Source organism: Coenobita brevimanus, chromosome 60, assembly GCF_032717465.1.
Source record: "Coenobita brevimanus isolate Jiangsu-jjx chromosome 60, ASM3271746v2, whole genome shotgun sequence".
In the NCBI taxonomy this organism is placed as follows: Eukaryota; Metazoa; Arthropoda; class Malacostraca; order Decapoda; family Coenobitidae; genus Coenobita; species Coenobita brevimanus.
This window is the reverse complement of record NC_137013.1, coordinates 4,883,921-4,906,239: the sequence shown is the minus strand read 5'-3', so window position 1 is coordinate 4,906,239 and position 22,319 is coordinate 4,883,921. Positions and strand designations below refer to the sequence as shown.

Below are 22,319 nucleotides of genomic sequence, written 5' to 3'. Positions count from 1 at the left end.
GAAGATTAGGAAGGACATATGGCAAGTGCTACTGTGAATGAAAGAGAGAGAGAGAGAGAGAGAGAGAGAGAGAGAGAGAGAGAGAGAGAGAGAGAGAGAGAGAGAGAGAGAGAGGATGTATATAAAGTTGATGTAGATTAGAGTCTATCTACTACTATCTACTGCCAGACGCCATAATCCCTTAAAGAGTGGCCGTTTGACTTTGAGTTATTTGTTTTAGGGGGAGGGGCATTAACCCTCCACCAACCCACTTGTTGACACATATGTAGCACATGTGGTTTGGTTATATGGTTACCACTCAGCTTTGTAAATGGTTTCTTGGCTTACAGGAAACCATTTGGCTTGTCTCTCAATGTAAAGCCACCTGTAAAGGAGAGAAAAGCAATAAGAAGTGACAGGAAAGATTGGAGAAATAGGAAGAGAGGAGGGCAGGCACATAAAATGAATGATGAAGGCTAAGGAGGAAGTAGGCAGCCCTACGTAAAGTGAGTGGATGATGGTCGCCACCACCTACCACTTGTAGATTAGAGACGGTGAAGAAAAAGCAGTGAAGAAGACTCCTCATCCTTGACATAGGATTCGATTCACCTAGTTCCACCTCGCTCTTCCTGGAGTGGTACGCAGGGGGATGAAGGGTGAGGGATGGGGGGTGAAGTGTGGGTGGAAGAATGCTACAGTACTGTTAGTCGGTGGCTCGGTCGGTCTGGTACAGGACGTTCTAGAGTGGTGATTTCCAGTTCCACCGATTATCCAGGAGTTTGTGGGATAGACACTTACAAACTAACGCAACAGTCAAGGAAAACAGACCTACATCATACAACTATCTACTTAAACTGTCTTCTCTTTCACCTTCTGTGCCATGTCTCTGCCCTGCCCTCCTTTGTCTTTACACTTCCACAACACTATCAAGCCACCGCGAAGCCAGAGTTGAGCGACACTTCATCTCACCAGCAAGTCTGCACCAAGGCATTCCGTGGTTTAACTCACGAGGAAGCTAATAACTGCATACTGGCATTCTGAGAAATCTTTTGGCTTTAGCTCTCACGGTTGTTTTATGATACTTATTAGAAATACTTTTTGTCTAGAGCAAGAGACAAAAATTTAATCTTTCGAGTTTTTTAAAGATTTGTTTGGTATTTTTCTTCGTTTATTTTGTGGTCGAAGTCGTCTCGTGGCTCTTACTTTTTCGAAATACTGGTTAATGCCATACTATTACCCCACCTGCTGCATGATAACTACTTCTCGTTTTATATCGGCTAACGATAAGCACTTTTACCGTGTTCAAGAAAAAAGGTAGGATATCCTCCAAAAGTTAACCCATTAGTGGCCAGAGTTCCTGGGAGAGGGATTTTGCTGGACGGGTACTAAGTGTACCGATCTCCGCCTACCGGTCCGTAGTCGCGAAGCTCATAGGTCCCTACCCCGGGGTTCCCTTCTTTATGGAATTTTGGAAATGCCCAGTTTTGTCCATTATATTGGACGCTGGGCACCAATGGGTTAAACACAAAACACACACACACACACACACACACACACACACACACACACACACACACACACACACACACACACACACACACAGACTTAGCCTTTTGATTAGGAATAAAGAACTTTGTATGATTATTCTGTTCAACAACAAAAAAAAAGAAAGAAAGAAAAAGAAAGAAAGAAAAGTCGGTCAAAGGATATAGGTCACCAGCTGTGTGTCTTGGGTATGAATTTGCACTTAGGTCTCCACACGGCGATGGAAACCTGCTGTATATTGATCATCATCTTGCTTAATTCATCTCCTTTTTTCCAAACACTTTTCAAATTTGGTGCCATTCCTTCTTCACCATTTCACTTCAAACTTGGTAGTGTTGCTCCATGGGCAAATACCCACGGACGTCTTTTCTTTCTTTTTTTCTTTTCTTTCATTTTTTTAAACAAGGAAATGAAATGGTCAGAATATACAAACACAAATTTGAGGATCCTATGTTCTTGTTTGATCATTAGTCATCATGGCAGCCTGTTCGAAAAGAATGTCAGTGTAAATCAGCTAATTGGAGACCATCTTGGATTCCCTTAGAAACGCTGGCATTCTTTAATCATAGGACTGAAAATGCTTCGCCACCAAACAAACAATACGTCCGACCTCTAACAACCAGCAGGACAAGTCTGTCATGGGTTAATATTCTAACGGTAATGTACTGAGGGACCTAATAATTTAAACCTGATACTGTGGTTCATCATTAGAAATTCAGGTTGTAATAACAATATCATGGTACTGTATTCAACACGATGATGTATTTTTCATTATAATCAAGACCCCTCCAAACGATTTTACACAGTTATGAGGTGATATATTGTACTGATGAGCTCAGTGAAATCTGAATCTACCCTCTCCAGTTTCTCAAAACTGATGAAAATTCTCTGGAATTAACGATAATATAATTTAAGGCACATCACAGTAGTGACGTGGATAAAGCCTACTGTTGGATATGCTTATTCTTTTAGTTTCTTCCTAAGAAAGAGATACTATTAACTTGGAGGCAAAAGAAAATTTTTGTTCAGGCAAAACAACTTATTTTCAACGCAAGACTGAACTGATGTATCACTTTTTTTTTTTTTCTGTAAAATGATAACTTTAAAATGCTCACTTACAGCGATGCACTATGCTCAAGGAGTTCAAGCCGCTTAATTCTAGAACCAGCTTAGCCTAATTAACAGAAGGATGTAAACTTGTGGATGATTTTGTCAAAAGGTTGAACCAAGGACTTCGAAGATTTGAATGATAAGCACATAGATGTATGGTTCATTTCATTGGATACTCTCTTGGTGATTCTGTGATGTTTGTATTTTTATTTCCAGTCTCTAAAGGCATCCCACTAATGTATTAGTGCAGAATATGGTTTGGATAATGATTAATGGATTTTTTTTTTTTCCGGCTTCTGTTGGTAAAGAGTGGTGAGAGGAGTGATTTTTATGTTTCGTCTGGAGCCTGAAAGACGGTTGTCTATGCACTAGATTAACAATGCTGTATTGGTAAGGATAGTAAACAGCTGTTATTAGTATATCTCTCAACAGTGGGTAAGTTCCTGGCAGTGTAATTTTATATATCTGGAAATTTTAGGCTTTTAAAATGTGTGTTTTTACAGTGCTCATTCTTTTTTCTTGGTTTTTATTCTGCCATGTGTGAGGATTATAATGATTTTATGTATTTTCGTAGATTTTTCCAGCCTTTTTTGTTTTACCTGATGTACAGTATTTTCATTTGATTCTTTTTTTATATAGATATTCGGCGACTATATTCCTCTACGCACAGTTGCCATATTTTGATGATTTAATAAATGTCAGTTAGTCAGGGTAATTTGTCTTCCTTATCCACCTCTTCCTCAGCAATTTGTTTTTAGATATGGCTGGGCAATATCCTTATGTACGTTAATTATGCACAGTATGGTTATAATTATAAATAAATAAATAAATGAAAAAATAAATAAATATCACAGAACAGGACACTAAGGGATAATAAGCAAAATAAATCGCCTAGGAAAAAGTGTTACTTCAGTAACTGGTGAAAATACAGGCCTTTACCACTGATGCACCACTCCAACAGTTCTCCCGGCATGACCACCCTAGCATCTGCCTGTCATATCAGCAGAAAATACTGGGTTCAGACTCACAAAACACACATATGATCACTGAGCCTATTGGTCTAACTATAATTTATTTCAGAAGGACAAGACAGTGTAGAATCCTCCAATATTCTTGATGTCTCCCCCCCCCAAAAAAAAAAAAAAAAAGTCAGAAAAAATTGTTTCTTTGTATTTTAGGAAGGACAAGGAAAAAGGAGAGTGCTGAATCCTTGCGTATCTTGTTCTGTAGGACGAGACTGATTGTAATATTGTCAATGAATCTAAGCCGAGGACAAGATGTTACTTTAGCGACAGTGCATTTTCAACACCGCGTAATATCTCTTTGCTTCTGCTCCCTCGTCCCCTCCTCCCCTCTCTCTTTTTCTCTCTCTCATCTTGTTCTCTCCACCCGCTTTCTCTTTCCGCGTCCTCTCTTCACCCTTGCTCTCATTTTTCATTCTCTTTTCATCTTTCTCCTCTTTGTTCATCCCATTTTCGCGCTTCTTCTCTTTTCTCGTTGTCTTTTTCACCTATCTTCTCTTTTCTTCCCCTCTCTTTCCTCGTCCTATCCCCACCCATCCTGTCCTCACGTTCTGTTTTCACCTATCCTCTCTTTTCTAGTCCTCTTTTCATCGTTCCTACATTCCTCCCACTCTTCTCTTCCAATATTTCACCCAGCATGGCTTCCCTCGCATCTGCCTGTCATATCAAAGAGAGAGAGAGAGAGAGAGAGAGAGAGAGAGAGAGAGAGAGAGAGAGAGAGAGAGAGAGAGAGAGAATATGTGACCTTAACGAGCTTGGTGTGTGAGAGATGAGGCGAGGGTCAGGGCGAGGCGGAGGTTAATCTGTATCATGAAAAATAAAGTGACACGATCTTTTGGGAAATCACGCCATTTTATTTTTCTTGACACCACCACCCCCGTCTCTCTCTCTCTCTCTTTCTCTCTCTCTCTCTCCTTCGAAACCATGCCCATTCCTATGTTCCATCCTCTCCTTTTCAGAATCAGACAGCTTTAACAGCAAGGAAATGAGAGAGAGAGAGAGAGAGAGAGAGAGAGAGAGAGAGAGAGAGAGAGAGAGAAAGAGAGAACGCAGCATGAAGCACAAAACTCAGCAGCCGCCCCTCCCCAGCGGGTCCAGGATATATAAAGGACGCCGGAGCTAAACTTAGTCACTCGAGCTTCAACCCTTGCACCGTGAGCATGAAGGTGTGTGCTCAGTTGATTATTCGTTCTTTACTATGATTTTAGGTGTTCTTAATTATATGATTTTTGGCAGGCCAGAACTGTGTGTGTGTGTGTATGTGTGTGTGTGTGTGTGTGTGTGTGGATACTAACAAATGAGTATTATTTGTTGATATATGTAGAAGGCACAAAATTTAGTTCACCGTAGCTTTGATTCATCTCTTACAGTACAATTCTTTTCTGTAGTACAAACGTTTATAATCTCTGTCCAATATTCTTTATAAATAAGTCATCTTGATAAGTTTAGCCTTTTCAGCAGAGGATATCATTTTTGCTTTAGTCTTTCTATTTGCTGACGATTTCATTCAGCTCAAGAGAGACTTTGGGGACTGAGCAGGTTACAGCCTTCTTTAACACTCAATTGTAGAGGTCCATTATGAGCTGGAGCTACGAAGAATGAAATAAAGGTAAGCGGACTGAAGGAATTAAGTATATTCATAGTCTAAGGTAGCAAATTGTTTGGCAAAAAATGACCCCAATACTTCCACGAACTTGTAAAGTTTCGAACAAGATCAGCACAGTGGAAGGAAGTTGCGTGTGTGAGTGAGTGAGCTGTTTACCATGGCCTGCCTCACAAAGCCTGGTGATGTGACCTAACCTGACCTGTAAATCCTTCCACCAGACTGTTGCTGTTGTGTTGGCTGTGGCGGCTGTCGTGTCATCAGGCCCCGTCAGGCTGTCATCATATGGGCTTCACCCACGCTACACACCCGCGCTGGCGTACAGATCACCTACTGATCCTTATTACAATGTTAGTTGCTATTTACTGTGGATATCACTTGTACATACAGCATGCTAATATCATTATACAATGTTAGTTGTTCTTAACTTATGCACACCTTGCTAATATAATAATTTAGTTGCAACAGATCCAACATACAGCCTGCTAATGCTATTTTTCAATGTTAGGCACACAGTGGTTATAAAGAGCTTTGCATATATTGGGGTGAACAGTTCTATCGATCCGCCATCTCTTATTGACTCTCATTCTCATTTGCTGATAAATCTTTTAATGAAGCTGCAATGTAAAAAGATATTCATACCGCACATAGATGGTATTAAGTGAGGTAACGCCATTTAAAAGCTGTACACTGTCTTCCTTCTTATACGAACTATTTATGAAGATTTTGCTCTTGTTCAGACTTCCACTTTTCCGTCGACACTGAAGTTTGTCAATGAACGTTAGCCTGATTTATAAAACGAAGATATCTCTATATCGAACATGAGACTTTTAAAGGCAATAAATATAATGTTAGGACTTCAAAAGTGAAAATTATTAAATGTACATTGAAGAAAAACCTTTTTGTGTATATTCAGTATAATTACAGTTAAACAAAATCAAAATAATGTGTTCAAAGACAAATGCGTACAGTAATCATAACTGGAACCAGGATTTGGTTATTCTGATAAGAATTCTTGCTAAAAGACAAACTTGATAAAATATAAGCAAACGTACTTGCAGTGACGTCAGTGTTTTGTATGAGAAGAAGATTTAGCCTAGCATAAATTACCTTGTAGTGAATCAGAAATTAGCTCCCGAAGATGAGGCTGAGCCAGAGTGAGAGTTTTTCGTCCATCTGTTCGTCCGTCTGTTTACACTGCAGAAGACAGAGTAGGATCGATCTTGACGACTGAGGCGTTAACTGAATCCTCTCAAACTGACGAAGTGCTCTTGTACTAGTGACTGACAAGCTCAGGTCAATTCCAAGGTCACAGTAACAAAAATAAATAAAAATATCAATTAAAGGTTAAGGCCACAGATCAAGCTTCTTTAGTTATAAGAATATAGCCATGAAAGTGGTACTATTGGAGAGGACATTTAAAATGGGGTAATTAATGCGTTCATCATTGTTTACATAGAACCCAGTAGAAGATGGCAAATTGCTAAAAAAATTATATAAGCGTCAATGCAATTTCATTTTCGGTATCCGAGTGTGTCAACATGCACTATTATTCTGCAGTCGTGCAATATCCTCAAGTGTCCATAAGTGTATCCAGGCATTAACTTACTTTCGCCTCTGTACGCCTTTAGTTCTCTCTTTGACCTTATTTGTATATGTGTTCCCACAGGCTCCGGCGGTGTACAGCTTCGACTGGGGTGTGAGTGACGGGTTCGGCAACGACTACGGCCACAGCGAGGACCGTGACGGGCATTCGACGCGAGGCTCCTACTTTGTCAACCTTCCTGATGGCCGCCTGCAGAAGGTCACCTACGCCGTCGACGGAGACTCTGGCTTCGTGGCTGACGTCAGCTACGTCGGGGAGGCGCTTTACCCGACCTACAGCCCTGGACCAGCATACAGGCCTACAGCAGCCTATGGGCCGGGGCCTGTATATGGACCATTAACCACTTATGGCTGATGAGCTAATGTGTTCTTTGTTAGGCCATCCTCACTTTGATTGACTTCCCACCAAATGCTCCCACTTGTTCATCAGACACGAATTATACTGTATGTGTGGAATACTTATGTGAATTGTACATTATTTCCTGGAAGTAAATTTGATGTGTAATGATTTCTTTTCCTGATTCTTATAAAGAATATTTCTATGTTATATTTATTTTTGAAAAATAATATTTATGTTTGATTTAAAAAAGACATTGCCGTAGCTGGTAGGTGATGGCGACATCATCCACTCACCGGATGTAGTGCTGCCTATTTCTTCTTTCTCCTATCTCATTCTATCTGTGTGTTTGCCCTCCTCTCTTGCTGACTTCCTTTCCTTCATATCACATTTATTTCTCTCCTTTCCACTTCAGGTGGCTCTACACTGAGAAGCTTAACTGATTCCTGTAACTCTGGAAACCATTTACAACGCCGGATGGTAACAATATAACCAAAGTACTGGATGGAGTGGGGCCTGCTATTGTGCCTCTGTTAACTGGGTGGAGAGACGCAAAGGTAGCGTCCATTCAGGGACCAAATCTCCACATTATTCCCCGCGACTCGCTGTGGCGAGGCACTGTCGGCCGCAAGGATTCATCGGCTCACTGCACAGAACGGCCCTGCTTGGGCGGTTGCTTGCATGTGGTTGATGGGTAAGCTTGCCCAGACAGATTGGGGTTGATCAACAAGACATTGGTTTACCCTTGATAAAAAAAAAAAAAAAAAAATGCATAGACACTCAGCATCAGGCATTATGATACATGGACTATGATTTACGGGAAATGACACAGATATGTTGGTGCTGCGGTTGTGACAGAGTTACCGGTTAGTAATGTGTAACCCCACATTTTCATTCAGTAGTGCTCCATAATGGACATTGTGAATTTTTGTGAATTAAACAGGCATGCCAACACATCGATTGAACCAGAGATGAAGCATTTCACATCATATCCGACTCCAGGGTGCCGATACGTTGTTTCATTGAGGACACTTTACCTGATGTTGTTAGCAGACTGATATGCATGTTTGTCTTCCATAGTTGGTCAAACTGAAAATATTTTTCTTGACTCAGTCAGTTTCAGACACCTAAGAGTTAATGTATAATCCAGAAAATTTGATACGAGATAGTAAAACTGTATTTAACTCTACCTGCCTCTCTGGGCCATGGGAGTGCTCCGACCCGACTCTTGTCATCTTGGTAGATTATGTTTTTCTTCCAGCTTTCACATTTTGTTTCTTAATCTGAGTGTTTTTGTCAGCAAATGGGATCATGAAGTGTCCAGTGCTATCATTATCACCCGCGTTGCGAAGAGAGCGGAGTGGTAATGTTTTCAGTTGTGAGGTTGGCTGCTTGGCTTTGTATGTAGGTAAACAAAATATCTCAAAAACGGCTCGAGCTATCAGCATGAAACTTTCAGGGAATAAGACATGGTCAAAATCCTGGACGTGTTAGATAATGGGCACTAGGGGTCAAGGTCAGAGTCATCAAAATGGCTGCCAAAGGTCAAATAATTGACCTTTGGTGAGCTTGACCTTGACCTCGAGTGTCCATTTTCGAACTCATCAAAGCTTTTGGTCATATCTTGATTCCCTGAAAGTTTCATGTTGATAGCTGAAGCCGTTCATGATATATCTTGTTTACTCACACACAAATAATCCCAGCCATCCAATCTCGCAACTGGAAACATTATCACCCGCTTACCACCTGCGTTGCAGAGCGAGCAGAGTGGTAATGTTTCCAGGTTAAGGTTGGCTGGCTGGCTTTGTCTGTGTGTATTTTACATCCTGAATTTGCGTCAAATAAGAAAAGGAGGTACAAAATTATCTGCCGAGGAAAAACTTTGCTGCTACCCGGGTGGTGAGATCTGATCGTGAAATGGCTTCTAGTTAATTATGACATCATAGAACCCCTCACTGGAAAAATGATAATGAAATATGTGTCCTGCCATAACGTTATCAGTCTTCCGGCTGGGCAAGGAACAAGACAAGCAAAGTACTTTCACGAACCGCTCAATATATATAACTGATTATAATTGTGCTATTGTTACTGTAACTATAATTTGGTCATTGCCAGGCTGTAGAAATATATTTTACAAGCTTTGGTGATGGTGGATGATGTTTAATGTTTGTATGTGGTAGAAGCATGGGAGAGGGTTATAATTTTATCAAGGCATTGTAATGTGAAGGCGTCTAGATTTTTGTGGGATGTAGATATTTGAAGAATGGTTGTTGGTTTCAGAAGAAATATGGAAGCTTGTAAATATAGACTGTTGTTGTTGTTGTTGTTGTAACCCCAAGTTGATCTGGATGTAAACCCTTTGGACTGCAGGAAACTGACCGCTTGAACCAGTCACTTCCTGAGGTTTTCTGTTATTAAATAGAAGAAGTGCTTGTGTCGTAACAGTGTGATGCATGAAGTGGGTAAGAATTTTATGGTGTAGGATGTTGCTTTGCGGTGTTGGCAGAGTGGATTATTTGTGGGTTGTATCTTTTGTTAGTCTTGTGGCAGTCTGGCTAGGTGCACTCGTGTCTCTCAGGGTGGGTATCTGGTGGTGGTTCGTGAAAGTTGCTATTTAGTTAAAGTTTTTGAATGGCTTTGGTGGCAATGCATCCATGTATGTGTTTATGAAGTGTAGTGTTCGGTGAAGGAGGAGGGATGTTTCTGAGATAATCTGTTTAGTGATGAGAAATCGTTCTTGTTTTCTTTGTTTTGGGAGGGTGGTGATGCAAGACAGGGACACAAAGATGGGATGGGTGTTGAGCTGAAACAATGAACTGTGTGTCCTATCTTCATAATTATTATCGTTGACTGGAAGCTTTTTTGTTTTTTGATGCAAGATATATATGTTTGTGGATTCAGACATCCTGTATTACTCTTAAGGATTTCTTTTGTCTTAGATGAAGTTTATTTATGTTTATGTTGATAAGGCTGGGGTCGGCCTGGGTTAGCGAAATTCTCTGTAGTTCTAATGACTTGTTTACAGATGGTTTTCATGAATTCTTTCAGCTGTCAAAAGGCAGTGCCCGAGAGTGTCTTCAGGGCGTCGAATTTACGGGATACTTTTTGCCTGGTGTTATGTGTGCTCTGAGAAAATGTTAATTATGTGTATCTAATGTAAGTCCTAGATATTTTGAGTGTCTTGTCGATTGGAGTCGTTGGTTAAAGAGAGAAAATTACGGATGTGTTTGAGATTCATGTATTTCTGTAGTGAAGAGGATATGGTATGTTAAGTTGGAGCGGCATTCATCCTTTTGTGTCTGGTGAGTATAGGCACAGTTGGAGCAAGACTTCATAGCCATTTGTCTTGGTAGCTTAAGTAGTTTTTTACTTTTCTGTCCACTAGATGCATGAGGCTAAACTAGCCAGGATGGGAAACATTTATGATTATTGCATCCCTCAACATTGGTTTATTTCCCAACAATGATGCTTAAAGTTACTGAATTGTAATCTAAAATTCCATGTTATTACATCTTTACACTGGCCTTTTTGAGTAATTGTAAGGATTTTATTGGTAATTATCATTTTCATCAAGCTAAAAAAGGTTTTTGTGAGTATTCTAAGGATGTGAAACTTTTTCCGTATATATATATATATATATATATATATATATATATATATTCCAAAATGGATGTTCGGTAGCAGTGAACTTTGATGGTGAAGTGCCTCTCTCTCTCTCTCTCTCTCTCTCTCTCTCTCTCTCTCTCTCTCTCTCTCTCTCTCTCTCCATTATAAAACTGCCTGGATAATATCTTTTCTTCCCCGTTCATCTGTCTGTCTGCCTGTCTGTCATGTCTACATTCACTCCTCCTTTTATGTCAATCATCCATTTAATATTTCTCCTGTTGTGATTTCCCTCGTTTCTGCTTGTCAAAGATATATGATAACTAATAAATCTAAATAAAATAAGGAAATAAATAAATGATGGATAAATAACTGGGCTCGGCATCACAAAACAAACTTATGATCATATGTACCTGGCGTAACTGTAATTATTATTATTATTTTTTTTTTTTCACCGAAAGGGTATGGAGGAGCACAGAGTGTTTCTATGCTTCTTGTTTTTAAAAAAAGATCTTAGTTACGAGAAAGAGTATCGTAAGTTCCGATGCAGGAAATACAAGGAAAGCAGAGTGTCACTTCTTTACGTGTCTCTCGTTGTTCCCGCAAAAATAAATCCTAGTTGCGAAAGGGAAGGGATTACATGAGGTTAACTTGTCTGCCTAAAGGTTGGGGATTCGACTCTGCCCTTAAAGTAGGGTATTTCGTTTCAAGAACCAAAACAGGTATGCTTAACATGGCTTGGCTCAGTTGACAAAATTTGAGTGATACTGATCATTAATGTCCATTTTATTCAATCCCGATGTCCCGACGTGAAAATTTTAACGTGTTCAGTATGGGCAAGTCGAATCAAATTGTCTTGCCCACTATCTACAGACAAAATTATAGCTTGATAGGTCAACTCTCAGCACGTGTTTGAAAAAAGAAAAGTATTGAAATATTTGTCTTACCTGTCTGTCTGTCTGTCTGTCTGTCTCTCTCTCTCTCTCTCTCTCTCTCTGTATATATATATATATATATATATATATATATATATATATATATATATATATCTCAGCTTATGGTGGAAATCGCATATCATCCCAAACTATGTGTAAATCAGGACTGAGAAGAGTATAGTCCGCATTTTTTACCGTCGCCAGAATCAACGGTCTTGGCGATCTCAGTTGGTACCCAGGGAAATCCAATGGACTCAAGCAGCCTAAGGAACAGGTTTGAGACAGTTGGTTATTCTGGCAGAACATGGTTGCTTTCGTTGGTTTAACTTTATAACACATCAAAAGCAGAGTTCCATTTATGATTTATGTTTCCTTTATTCTGGAGAATGACGATATTGCGTCACAGTATACTGCATGTGTAAGACGATAAACTAGATATCGTGGTGCTTGAATTACCGAAGATACAGTATCAGATATGAATGTTCCTCAGCAACTCTGTTGACCTTTTATATATATATATATATATATATATATATATATATATATATATATATATATATATATTCATTCATTGCCAGACGCCATGTATCCCAGACGGGGTGGCCAATGGCTTAGAGTTAATTGTTTTACAGGGAGGGGCACTAATCCTCCACCAACCCCACTATATATATATATATATATATATATATATATATATATATATATATATATATATATATATCCATCTATCTATCTATCTATCTATCTATCTATCTATCTATATATATATATATATATATATATATATAGATATATACTGTATCTATATCTATATCTGTTTCTATGTCTCTCTCTCTCTCTCTCTATTTTCCGTATCATCAGTGAATTGCATTCTTGTGTGTTGGTATAGAATTTGCTAATGTCAGATGACAAAAGAATATATTAAATGTGGATCTTATATACAGTGCAAAATGGATCATTCTGTAGAGTAATACAGAAAAGAAGAAAAGGGTACTCAGTCAGCAATTTGCCTGCATCTCACATCAGCCATGATTTCGGTGTGTTGTGACCGCCCCTCGCTATGAAAAGTTGTATTTTACCCAAGACTACATGGCTCTGTGCACAGCCACAGAACGAAAGACCAAACCAAAGGGAAGATGGAAGGAAAAGTTAGTACAGAGATATAAGCTGGCAACATTCGAGTCGTTGCGAAGGTAAAGTTTTGTGGCATCACCCTTTTCAGCAACTGAGGAAGTTTGACTTTATGTTATTACCAAAAATACTCCGAAATGTAATTGCAACCCCTTGAATCATATTTCACGTTGTATGAAAACTTATACCATCTTCTACCTCTTACTCAGAAGGAAAATATTTCTTACTGCAATGAAACATCACGACATTTTTCTACCAAAAATGCAAAGTAGTCACATTTTATTTTCAGTTTATTTATCAGTGACATAAAGTCAGAATGCACTATTGCACATTCATTGGCCGAGACTGGGCATTACCAGTATAATCATTTCTAAAAAATAAAGTAAAATGTTGACACAAGTCTTTCCAGGTTGTACACCTGGCAGTGAAGCTGGCGCTTTTTCTGTACGACAAAGATAAATCAACAGAATCTGTTGAAAAATGTCGAGTTCCGTTGAGTAAGATGGATGGTAGAAGATGTGGCTAAGTAACTTGAACGCTGGTGTTTCTTCATCTCTTCCCCTACCTCGTTTCCCTTTCTTTTCTCGCCTTCTTTCATCCTTCCTTTCTTTACTCCTCTTCTTTTTTCTCTCTCTCTTTTTTTTCCCCTTTCTAACTCTCACTTTTCGCATACAGTCATCCTACCCCTCTCGTCCTCATCTCTTTTCTCAGTTAATCTTCGCTTATCCTTCCAACCTTCCCTTCATTCTCCCCACCACCAATTCTGTCAACATTACTCCCCTCGCGTTTGCCTGTCATAAGAATAACTAACGTCAGTGTAACTAACTATTTAAATAAATAAATAAGGGGAGAATGTGTGACTTGAATGAGCTCGGCGTGTGAGGGATGAGACAAGGGGAAGGTAGAGGTCAAGGTTAATCTACAGAAAAAGAAAGTCTGGCTTGATCTCTTGGGAAATGATAACCACACTCGCGGGTATAGTTGTATTCGTCTCTCTCTCTCTCTCTCTCTCCTTTGAAACCTTATCCACTCTTGCTTGCCACCCTCTCCTCAGAACCGAATAACTGTCAGAGAGAGAGAGAGAGAGAGAGAGAATACGCATTATGAGGCACAAAATTCAGCAGCCCCCCCCCCCAGCAGGTCCAGGGTATATAAAAGACGCCGGAGCCAAATTCAGTCACTCGAGCTTCACCCACCACACTGCGAGTATGAAGGTGTGTGCCCAGTTGATTATTCGTTCTTCACACATACGAATCTAGAATAGTATTATTACATCATCAGAGGCAGGCCAGAAAACTCTCTCTCTCAAAAGAAAAAAAAAAAAACTGTGAAGGCCAGTTTTCTGTTGTGGAATAATACAGCATGTAGATGACACAAATTTCAGTTCTTTATAATACTTAGTTCCAACAATAAACTTTCTTTACTGTAATAATAATCAGTTCACCGTCCTTATGTAGAAGTCTCTGCAGACATTTGTGTTGGTTTGTCTCCCACGGCAGGAGGACCTCATTTTTTGTAAATATTTATATCTTCTGACAACTTAATTCAGTTTAGGAGAGACTTCTGAAACTGCAGCGATTACCTCCAATGAGAATTTCACTGAGAGGTCCTTCCTAAGATGGCTAAAATGGTCTAGAGATATGAAGATTTACATTAAAAAAATACTTCATTGGAGTTTAGGGGTTACGCATAATCCTGGTTCAGGGCAGGCGAATGTTTGAGAAAAATAATCCCAATATTTCCTTGGAGTAGGCAAGAATTTGCAGAGCAGTTTAGTTGAAGACAGCCTTGTGTGTGATTAAGCTGTTTATCGGGTACTGGCTTACATGAATCTGCTGGTGCGACCTATCCTGACCTGTACATCCTCTCGTCCCGCACCAGACTGTTGCTGTTGTGTTGGCTGTGGCGGCTGTCGTGTCATCAGGCCCCGTCAGGCTGTCCTCATATGGGCCTCTTCCACGCTACACACCAACGCCGGAGTACAGACCTGCTGATCCTTATTACAATGTTAGTTGCAGTGGATCGTACATACGCCTTACTAATATTATCACACAGCATTAGTTAGTCTTGGCTGCAGTGCCTCGTATTTAGCTGGAATCAACCCGCGCTAGTATTATGATTCTCTTTTAGTTACATTAAATTACAATTGGCCGTACACACAATGGAGAAGGCAATGTGTACATATGCCATTTGTTAAAAACTTGCGTTTATGGATGTCGATAAAGCATTTAATTTTAGCATTAAAGTATTTTCGTAGCTGAGATAGATGGTGTTAAGTAAATTAACGCTAACAGTACATTTTGCACTGTCATCCTTCTGATATGAATTACTTGGGAAGATTTCGCTCTTTATTAAACATGTTTGCTCGAACTAGCTTTCATCCGTCGATTCCGCAGCTTGTTATTCGACCGTAGTTTTAGTTACAAAATGAATTTGTCTTTAACAGAGGTTATACATCGGATTTTTGAAAGCGATACTTTTACAAACTTAGCGTTAAGACAATTTATTACGTTTGCATTGAAGAATAGCCTTTCCATGTATATTCAGTATAATTCAAGTTAATAATAATAATAATAATAATAATAATAATAATAATCAAGCGATACTTTTCTTCGTATTCGAAGACAAACTTGTGGTACACATTAATCCTATATCTTTACTTCCATTTTTAAAATAAGTTGCTCTAGGAGAAGTATAAATACAGGTAAACATCGATGCAGAGGCCTCAATGTTAGCATGAGGAGATGGTATAGCCAAGAATATATTCACTTTGAGATGGATTAATAATTACCTGTATATTACTGAAACATTAAAAAATGTCCATGAGTTTTTCCAGTAACAATGCCACTAGCTCTCATTATATTATTAGGTGTTCTACTTGCATCTCCCCTCCAGCCCCACTCTTTTACCTCGTGTATGTTCCCTCCGCAGGCTCCGGCGGTGTACAGCTTCGACTGGGGTGTGAGTGATGGATTCGGCAACGACTACGGCCACAGCGAGGACCGCGACGGACACTCGACTCGAGGCTCCTACTTTGTCAACCTTCCCGACGGCCGCCTGCAGAAGGTTGCCTACGCCGTTGACGGAGACTCTGGCTTCGTGGCTGACTTCAGCTACGTCGGGGAGGCGCATTACCCATCCTACAGGCCTGGACCAGCATACAGGCCTGCACCAGCCTATGGACCGGGACCTGTGTATGGACCAATAACCACTTATGGTTGACGAGCTAATGTGTTGTTTGTTAGGCCATCGTCATCTTGATAGAACTCCAGTCAATGTTCCTCCTTGTTCATCAGACACATGCTATGTGTGTGGAGTACTTATCTGAAATGTGCATATTTCATTGAAATATATAGGACATGCAATTATGTCTTTCCCTTATTCTTATACATACATGAGTTACGGTGTTTTTGCAGAAGAAGCATTGATGTTCTATATGATAACACCAGATATCGTTGTGGTGTTAGTCGGAGGCTGATTTATAAGCATGCTTTTGGTCAGCTGAACTGAAAATATATTTCTTGGCTCAGTCAGTTCCAAACAAGTGATGAGAATAAGCCTAAAGATTGGGTGGAAGGTGATGAAATAGTATTTATGTCTATCTGCCTCAGTTCGAGCTATGGGGCTTACCTGACCCTACTCTTGCCACCTTGGCTGCTTCTGTTTTTCTTCCGTCATCCAGATTTTGCTTCTTATACCTTTTTGTCATGGAATGGGATCGTGACGTGTCCAGTGTGGTCATTTATTACTAAATCGTAGAACAGTTTGATGGGGAAAAATGAGAATACAACAACAAGCGGCGCCAAGGCACAGCAAACCCATCCCCGGCAGTCATTTTAGTGCTGACGTATAAACACAACAGGATATCTAGTCAAACATGTCACATATCAAATTTGGAGTAAATTAGGTGAAAATTGACGATTTTATGCCCATTTGAAATTTTAGGCCCAACCCACCTGATATTGACCTCCCTACCGCTAACTGGGGGGTGACCCCCCTGATGTAATGAGGCATGTTATGGGATGCAGATTTGAAAGATGCACTTTTAGGTTTTGGTTTCGTGTCGATATGACGAATTTGAAATGAGTTATGGCGAAAGAACGATTTTTTACCATTTTATTTATTTATTTATTTATTTATTTTTGCATGTTTAGGGCCTGCAGCCTGGGGCCTTGGCCCAAATAGGCCAAGTATTTAATCAGGTGATCAGAAGTTCACAGCCTATCATCCCTGTAATTTTAGTCAAAATTACACCAGTAATTTTCGCGTCAAGTTGTTAACAAACAGACAGACAAACCGAGTAAAAACAATACCCTTCCCCGATCCTCTCCGGGACGGGGACGGGTAAAAAGGAGCATCAGGAGAGTATAAAAATGCTGCTCTATAATTGGTTTAAGGCAGAACATTTGACTTTGCCTTGTGATCTTGACATTGGACTGATTATTCTCGAAATCGAATTACATTATTCTTGCCTGATCCTTAGCCCTCCCATCAAATTTCGTTCAGATGAGATTAAAACATACTTGACCTTTCCGTGTGACTTTAATCATTGACCTCTCATTCTCAAAATCGACTTTCCTCATCCTTCGATGACTCTCAGTCTTTCCACTAAGGGTGGATGAAATCGAATTTAAAATGTGTTGCCCTATGACCTTGACCTTTGACTGATTGTTCTCAAAATCACGTATCTTCATCCTTGCTTTACCCTGAAACCTCCACAAAATTTGGTTTAAATTGGATGAATGTGTTTAAGATGAACTTGTCGTTTGGCCTAGACCTCTGAACTGTTGTTCTCAGAAACATTAGGCCAACCCACTGACTGACCTTCAACTCTTCCTCCAAATTTGGTTCACATAAGATAGAAATTGTTTTAGTTATTCTGTTCACACAAACTCATACGGCTTGAATTTTGATCCTGCCTTGTGACCCTGACCCCTGTCTACCTGTTCCTATAATTGGGTAATTTTGTTCTTGCCTTTCTCACAATCCTTCCACCAATTTTGGTCGAATTCGGATTATAGTTATTTAAGTTTACCTTCCATGTGATCTGAACCTATGATTTTTAACTGTGATCTTCATATGACAGAGTGTGTTAAAAGTCAAGTCCCTTAATCTCTGACGTACCGTCAGCCTCCCCACAATATTGTTAGTAAAATAATTATTTAAGGTGTCCCTGCTGTGTGACCTTAACCGATCGCCTATGATTCCCCAAAATAATTTAATAGATCAATCCCTTAGCTGACCTTCGACCCTTCCATCAAATTTAGTCCTAATAAGATATAAACTGCTTTCCCTGTTTTGTGCACACACAGACACAATAAATTAATGAATAAGTAATTGAAAAATAAATCATTTGTATTACAGCAGCCAACCAAGCAGCAAGTGGCATGGGAGATTATTATTATTATTATTATTATTATTATTATTCATTGTTATTATTATTATTATTATTATTATTATTATTATTATTATTACTATATTTTTTTAAGCCATACAACACAATACACACGGGCTGAACTTTGTTCTGCAACCTTTACATCTGACTGATCCTCAGAATCGATTATCTTCGTTCTTGGCTTACCCTCATTCCTTCCAAGAAGTTAGGTATAAATCGGATTAAAACTTTAAGTCAGTCATGCTTTGTGGCCTTGAACTTTAACCATTTGTTCTTTGAGAAAAGATCTGCCTCTTGGATAATCTTCAATCCTTCCATCAAGTTAAATTAAAATCAGATCATAACTGTTCGAATTATGTTATCACACAACGGGAAACACAGACAATGTCCCAGCAAAACATAACACCCGTCTCGCAGTCTCGAGCACTGGTGTAAAAATGTATGCCTCCCCATGACGGTGTCATTTTCCACGCTATGCAACACACAGTGCCAACGAAGTGCTTCAATAATCTTTCCGCTGTGTATCTATAAACCATATATGATTGTTCCCAATATCTCCACGGCTATAATGTGTTCAGTGTTAGGCTGTAAAATATATTTTGCAAGGCCTGGTGATGGAAGATGAAGTTCAAGAAAGTGAGACTATTTCATAATGTTTTTGTAATGTTCAGGCATCTAGATTTTGGTGGGATGAAGGCATTTGGAAATGAGATTCGGTTTACAAGAGGTAGAGATACCACTGGACATAGATAACAGTCTTGAACTGGGCAGTATTCAAAGAGCGCATACCTCCGCCAACACCTTTACAAGACAATTCAGATCACCACCAAAACGTAATGAAAGCTTCCTTGACCCATGACCTAGATAGCCACAAAAATTTCTTTATAATGCATTAGTAACTTTTGGAGATATCTTGTGGACAGGAAAAAAAAAAAAAAAAAAAACATTCCTGAACCTGAACATGAATTTACGAGTAGACAACCACCAAAATTTAACCAACTCTTCCTTGGTCCATGACCCACATATCCATAAAATTTCATTGAAATCCATCAAAAATAACATTTTTAGATATCTTGTGGGAATACCAACAGAGAAACAGGAATGTACATAGTCTGGTACGAGTAAGTATTCAGTATGGACGGTGGGTATTAGCTTCAAGATGGTGACACATGAAGATGGGAGGTATGTTGGACTGCTGAACCTTAGGAAACAGAATATGGAGTCTGCCAAGGGTTTGAAAAAAAAAAAAAATCTGCCAAGGACTTGAGGCAGCGGTCTGTTGCGGATCATATGGTGTAGAGTACGGTTAGCCGGTCAGACTCATGGACAAAGCTCGTTTCCTCTTGTCCCTGTGGGCGCATTTCATTTGGGCGAATACGCCCTTCATTTGGGCGAAAAAAACACATCATTTGGGCGACAGTTACCTCTTCATCTGGGCGATAAATTAAGCTTCATTTTGAAGTCCTCGTTACTTCACTTGGGCGAAAACCTTATCTGCACCCTGTCAGTCTTAAATTCCTGTAATCATGTTTATCATCTAAAGGTGAATGTAGAGAAGAGTAAAGTGATGGTCTTTGAGAGAGGTGAAGTCAGTGAATGTACAGTGAGGTTGGATGGTGAGGAATTGGAAAATGTGAGTACGTTTAAGTACTTGGGTAGTGTGATGAGTAAGGATGGAGGTTTGGAGGGTGAAGTGCTTGAAAGGGTACAGCAGGGAAGAAAGGTTGCTGGTTCTTTGAAAGCAGTGATAAGAAACAGGGAAGTGAGCATGGAAGTGAAAAAGTTACTACATGACAGTATTGTGATACCAACTCTAACGTACGGAAGTGAAGCTTGGACGTTGTTGGAAGGACACAAGTCAAGAGTGAGAGCCGTGGAAATGAGTTATTTAAGAGGAGCCTGTGGAGTCACATGGAGAGACAGGCTGACGAATGAGGTTATAAAGGAGCGTTGTGGTGTTGATGTGGATGTGATAGGAAGCGTTATGAGGAACACACTGAGGTGGTTTGGCCATGTGGAGAGGATGGAGGGTGAAAGACTGACGAAGAGAGTGTATGTGAGTGAGGTGGAGGGGGAAAGAGGGAGGGGGAGGCCGAGGATGAGATGGAGAGATGGGGTGGAGAGGTATATGAGAGAGGGGTGTGTGAGTTGGGAGCAGGGGAGTGAAATGGCGGGGGACAGGGCGACTTGGAAGCGATTTGTTTGTGGCCACCCCAAACGGGATTGAGGCGTCTGGCAATAGATAGATAGATAGATGTTTATCATGACAAGCCACTTGACGAAAATCAAGCTACATTTCATCACCTACACATAAGGAGTATGTATTAAGCGTAGTAAATTGTTAAAAAAAAATTATTGTCTCAGAATATGTTAAAAAAAAAATATATATATTGTCTTTCATTTCGCCCACAGTGCGACGCGTCTCCTGGAACACTTCCTCGTCAGACCACTGAGAGTTGAGTTGCTGCAGGTCCCTTGCGATGCTGTTGTGCTCACGTAGCCACAGTGTATGGATGGTGGTGAGGCCTGGCTACCTACGTAGCCTCCGTGAATCAAAACTAATCCGAAACGTACTTCACCTCCATACGTAACGAAGCACTTATGCCGTTCTTGTCTTAATTTGATTTCGCACAAATGATGATTACTATTTCACGGAGTTCCTGATTTGTTGTCGCCCAAATGATAAAACAAACAGTCGCCCAAATGATAGAGTAACAATACGAATATTTCGCCCAAATGAAATGTGCCCGTCCCTGTTCATCCAGCAGTAGAAGTGAAAACTTATCGATGGTTGTAGATAGCATTTTAAGGAAGGATTGGAGCTTAGCAAACATCGAGTGTGTAGCTCAACTTTTTCAGTCCGATTACTTATTTATAGATCTGTTGTAGCTCCATCAAGATAATTTCCCAACGTAAGAAAAGCCTTTCGAACCAGAGATGTTAAATATTGACTTCGTTTAACTCTTCACTGTACAAGAAGACTCCCCAAAGCTGAGTAACCTACAGTCAGTCAAGTGGCAGCTATAATACAACAGAAAGTGAATCTCGTGTAGTCAATAGGTATCAATCAGTCTTCTTTCTCTTCTCTTTCAGGAAGGTTAAGCCATTCCTCGCACACTTTGGTTCAAGGGGTTTGGCGAAGGAATTTTGTCGTAAAGCCAGTTAACTATTTTAGTCTGATGATATACTTTGTGTTTTATCCTTGCTAATATCAAGCAACTTTCTTTTTTGCCTACGAGAATAATTTCGAAGTGGAGAGGTTTAGCAAAGACTTAGTCCATCACTTAATCCACGGGTTGAGTTATAGGGGCGAGCCTTTGACCTTGGCCTCTGGATTATTGTTCTCAAAACTGTATTCCTCCAGTCTTGCCTTATCCTGAACGTTTCCGTCAAGTTTGGTCGAAATCGGATAAAAATGGTTTAAGTAGACTTCACCATGTGACCTTGACTTTTGACCTCTGGCTCTCAAAAACAGAACGTCATTTTGGGAAAAACTTGTCAATTTTTCGACCTTCTAAATCAGAAAAAAATTGAGTTATTTCTTCCACAGACAAAAAGACGACGGGACAGACATATAAACAGACAAAGAGAGAGAGAGAGAGAGAGAGAGAGAGAGAGAGAGAGAGAGAGAGAGACCTGGTCTAGTACCCAGTGATACAATACCCCATCGCGCTTCCGGACGTGCGGGTACAATATAAATGTCTAGGACTGACGGGGTTCAGATGGCATGAAGGGACTCGGTGAGGGGGGAGGCGGCGAGGAGGGAGGTACGAGAGAACTGGGTACTCGTTTGCGGAAGGAGGACACGACACACAAAGATGGTGGAGACGTGAGAGGAAGGTTTAGGCTCGTATTCCCGTTGGTTAAGATAGTTCCCCAACACCTCTTCCTGAGCGATTTATTTGTGGACCGGGGTGGTTATTGTCATTTCGTAGTTATTTATGAAGAATATGAAGATATTGGAAAGGGGTAGGTAAAACAGAAGTGAACAGTAAGGTGTAATAAATAATATAGATCGCTTAACGAAAGGTGTTCGGGAGGTTCCTCATACGAT

At 40.0% G+C, this 22,319-nt stretch overlaps 2 protein-coding genes across 2 annotated transcripts; both read left to right on the top strand.

Moving 5' to 3' along the window:
* Nucleotides 1-4,816: 4,816 nt before the first annotated feature.
* LOC145403133 (cuticle protein 19-like) lies at nucleotides 4,817-7,219 on the top strand. The gene is made up of 3 exons (XM_080274959.1): nucleotides 4,817-4,822; nucleotides 5,481-5,609; nucleotides 6,929-7,219. The coding sequence occupies exons 1-3, from the start codon at nucleotides 4,817-4,819 to the stop codon at nucleotides 7,217-7,219; spliced, it is 426 nt and encodes a 141-aa protein (XP_080131085.1).
* A 6,754-nt stretch (nucleotides 7,220-13,973) lies between these two features.
* Nucleotides 13,974-16,092, top strand: LOC145403132 (uncharacterized). The gene is made up of 3 exons (XM_080274958.1): nucleotides 13,974-14,084; nucleotides 14,752-14,877; nucleotides 15,802-16,092. Exons 1-3 carry the CDS (start codon nucleotides 13,974-13,976, stop codon nucleotides 16,090-16,092), a joined length of 528 nt encoding a protein of 175 aa, XP_080131084.1.
* The last annotated feature ends 6,227 nt before the right edge of the window (nucleotides 16,093-22,319 follow it).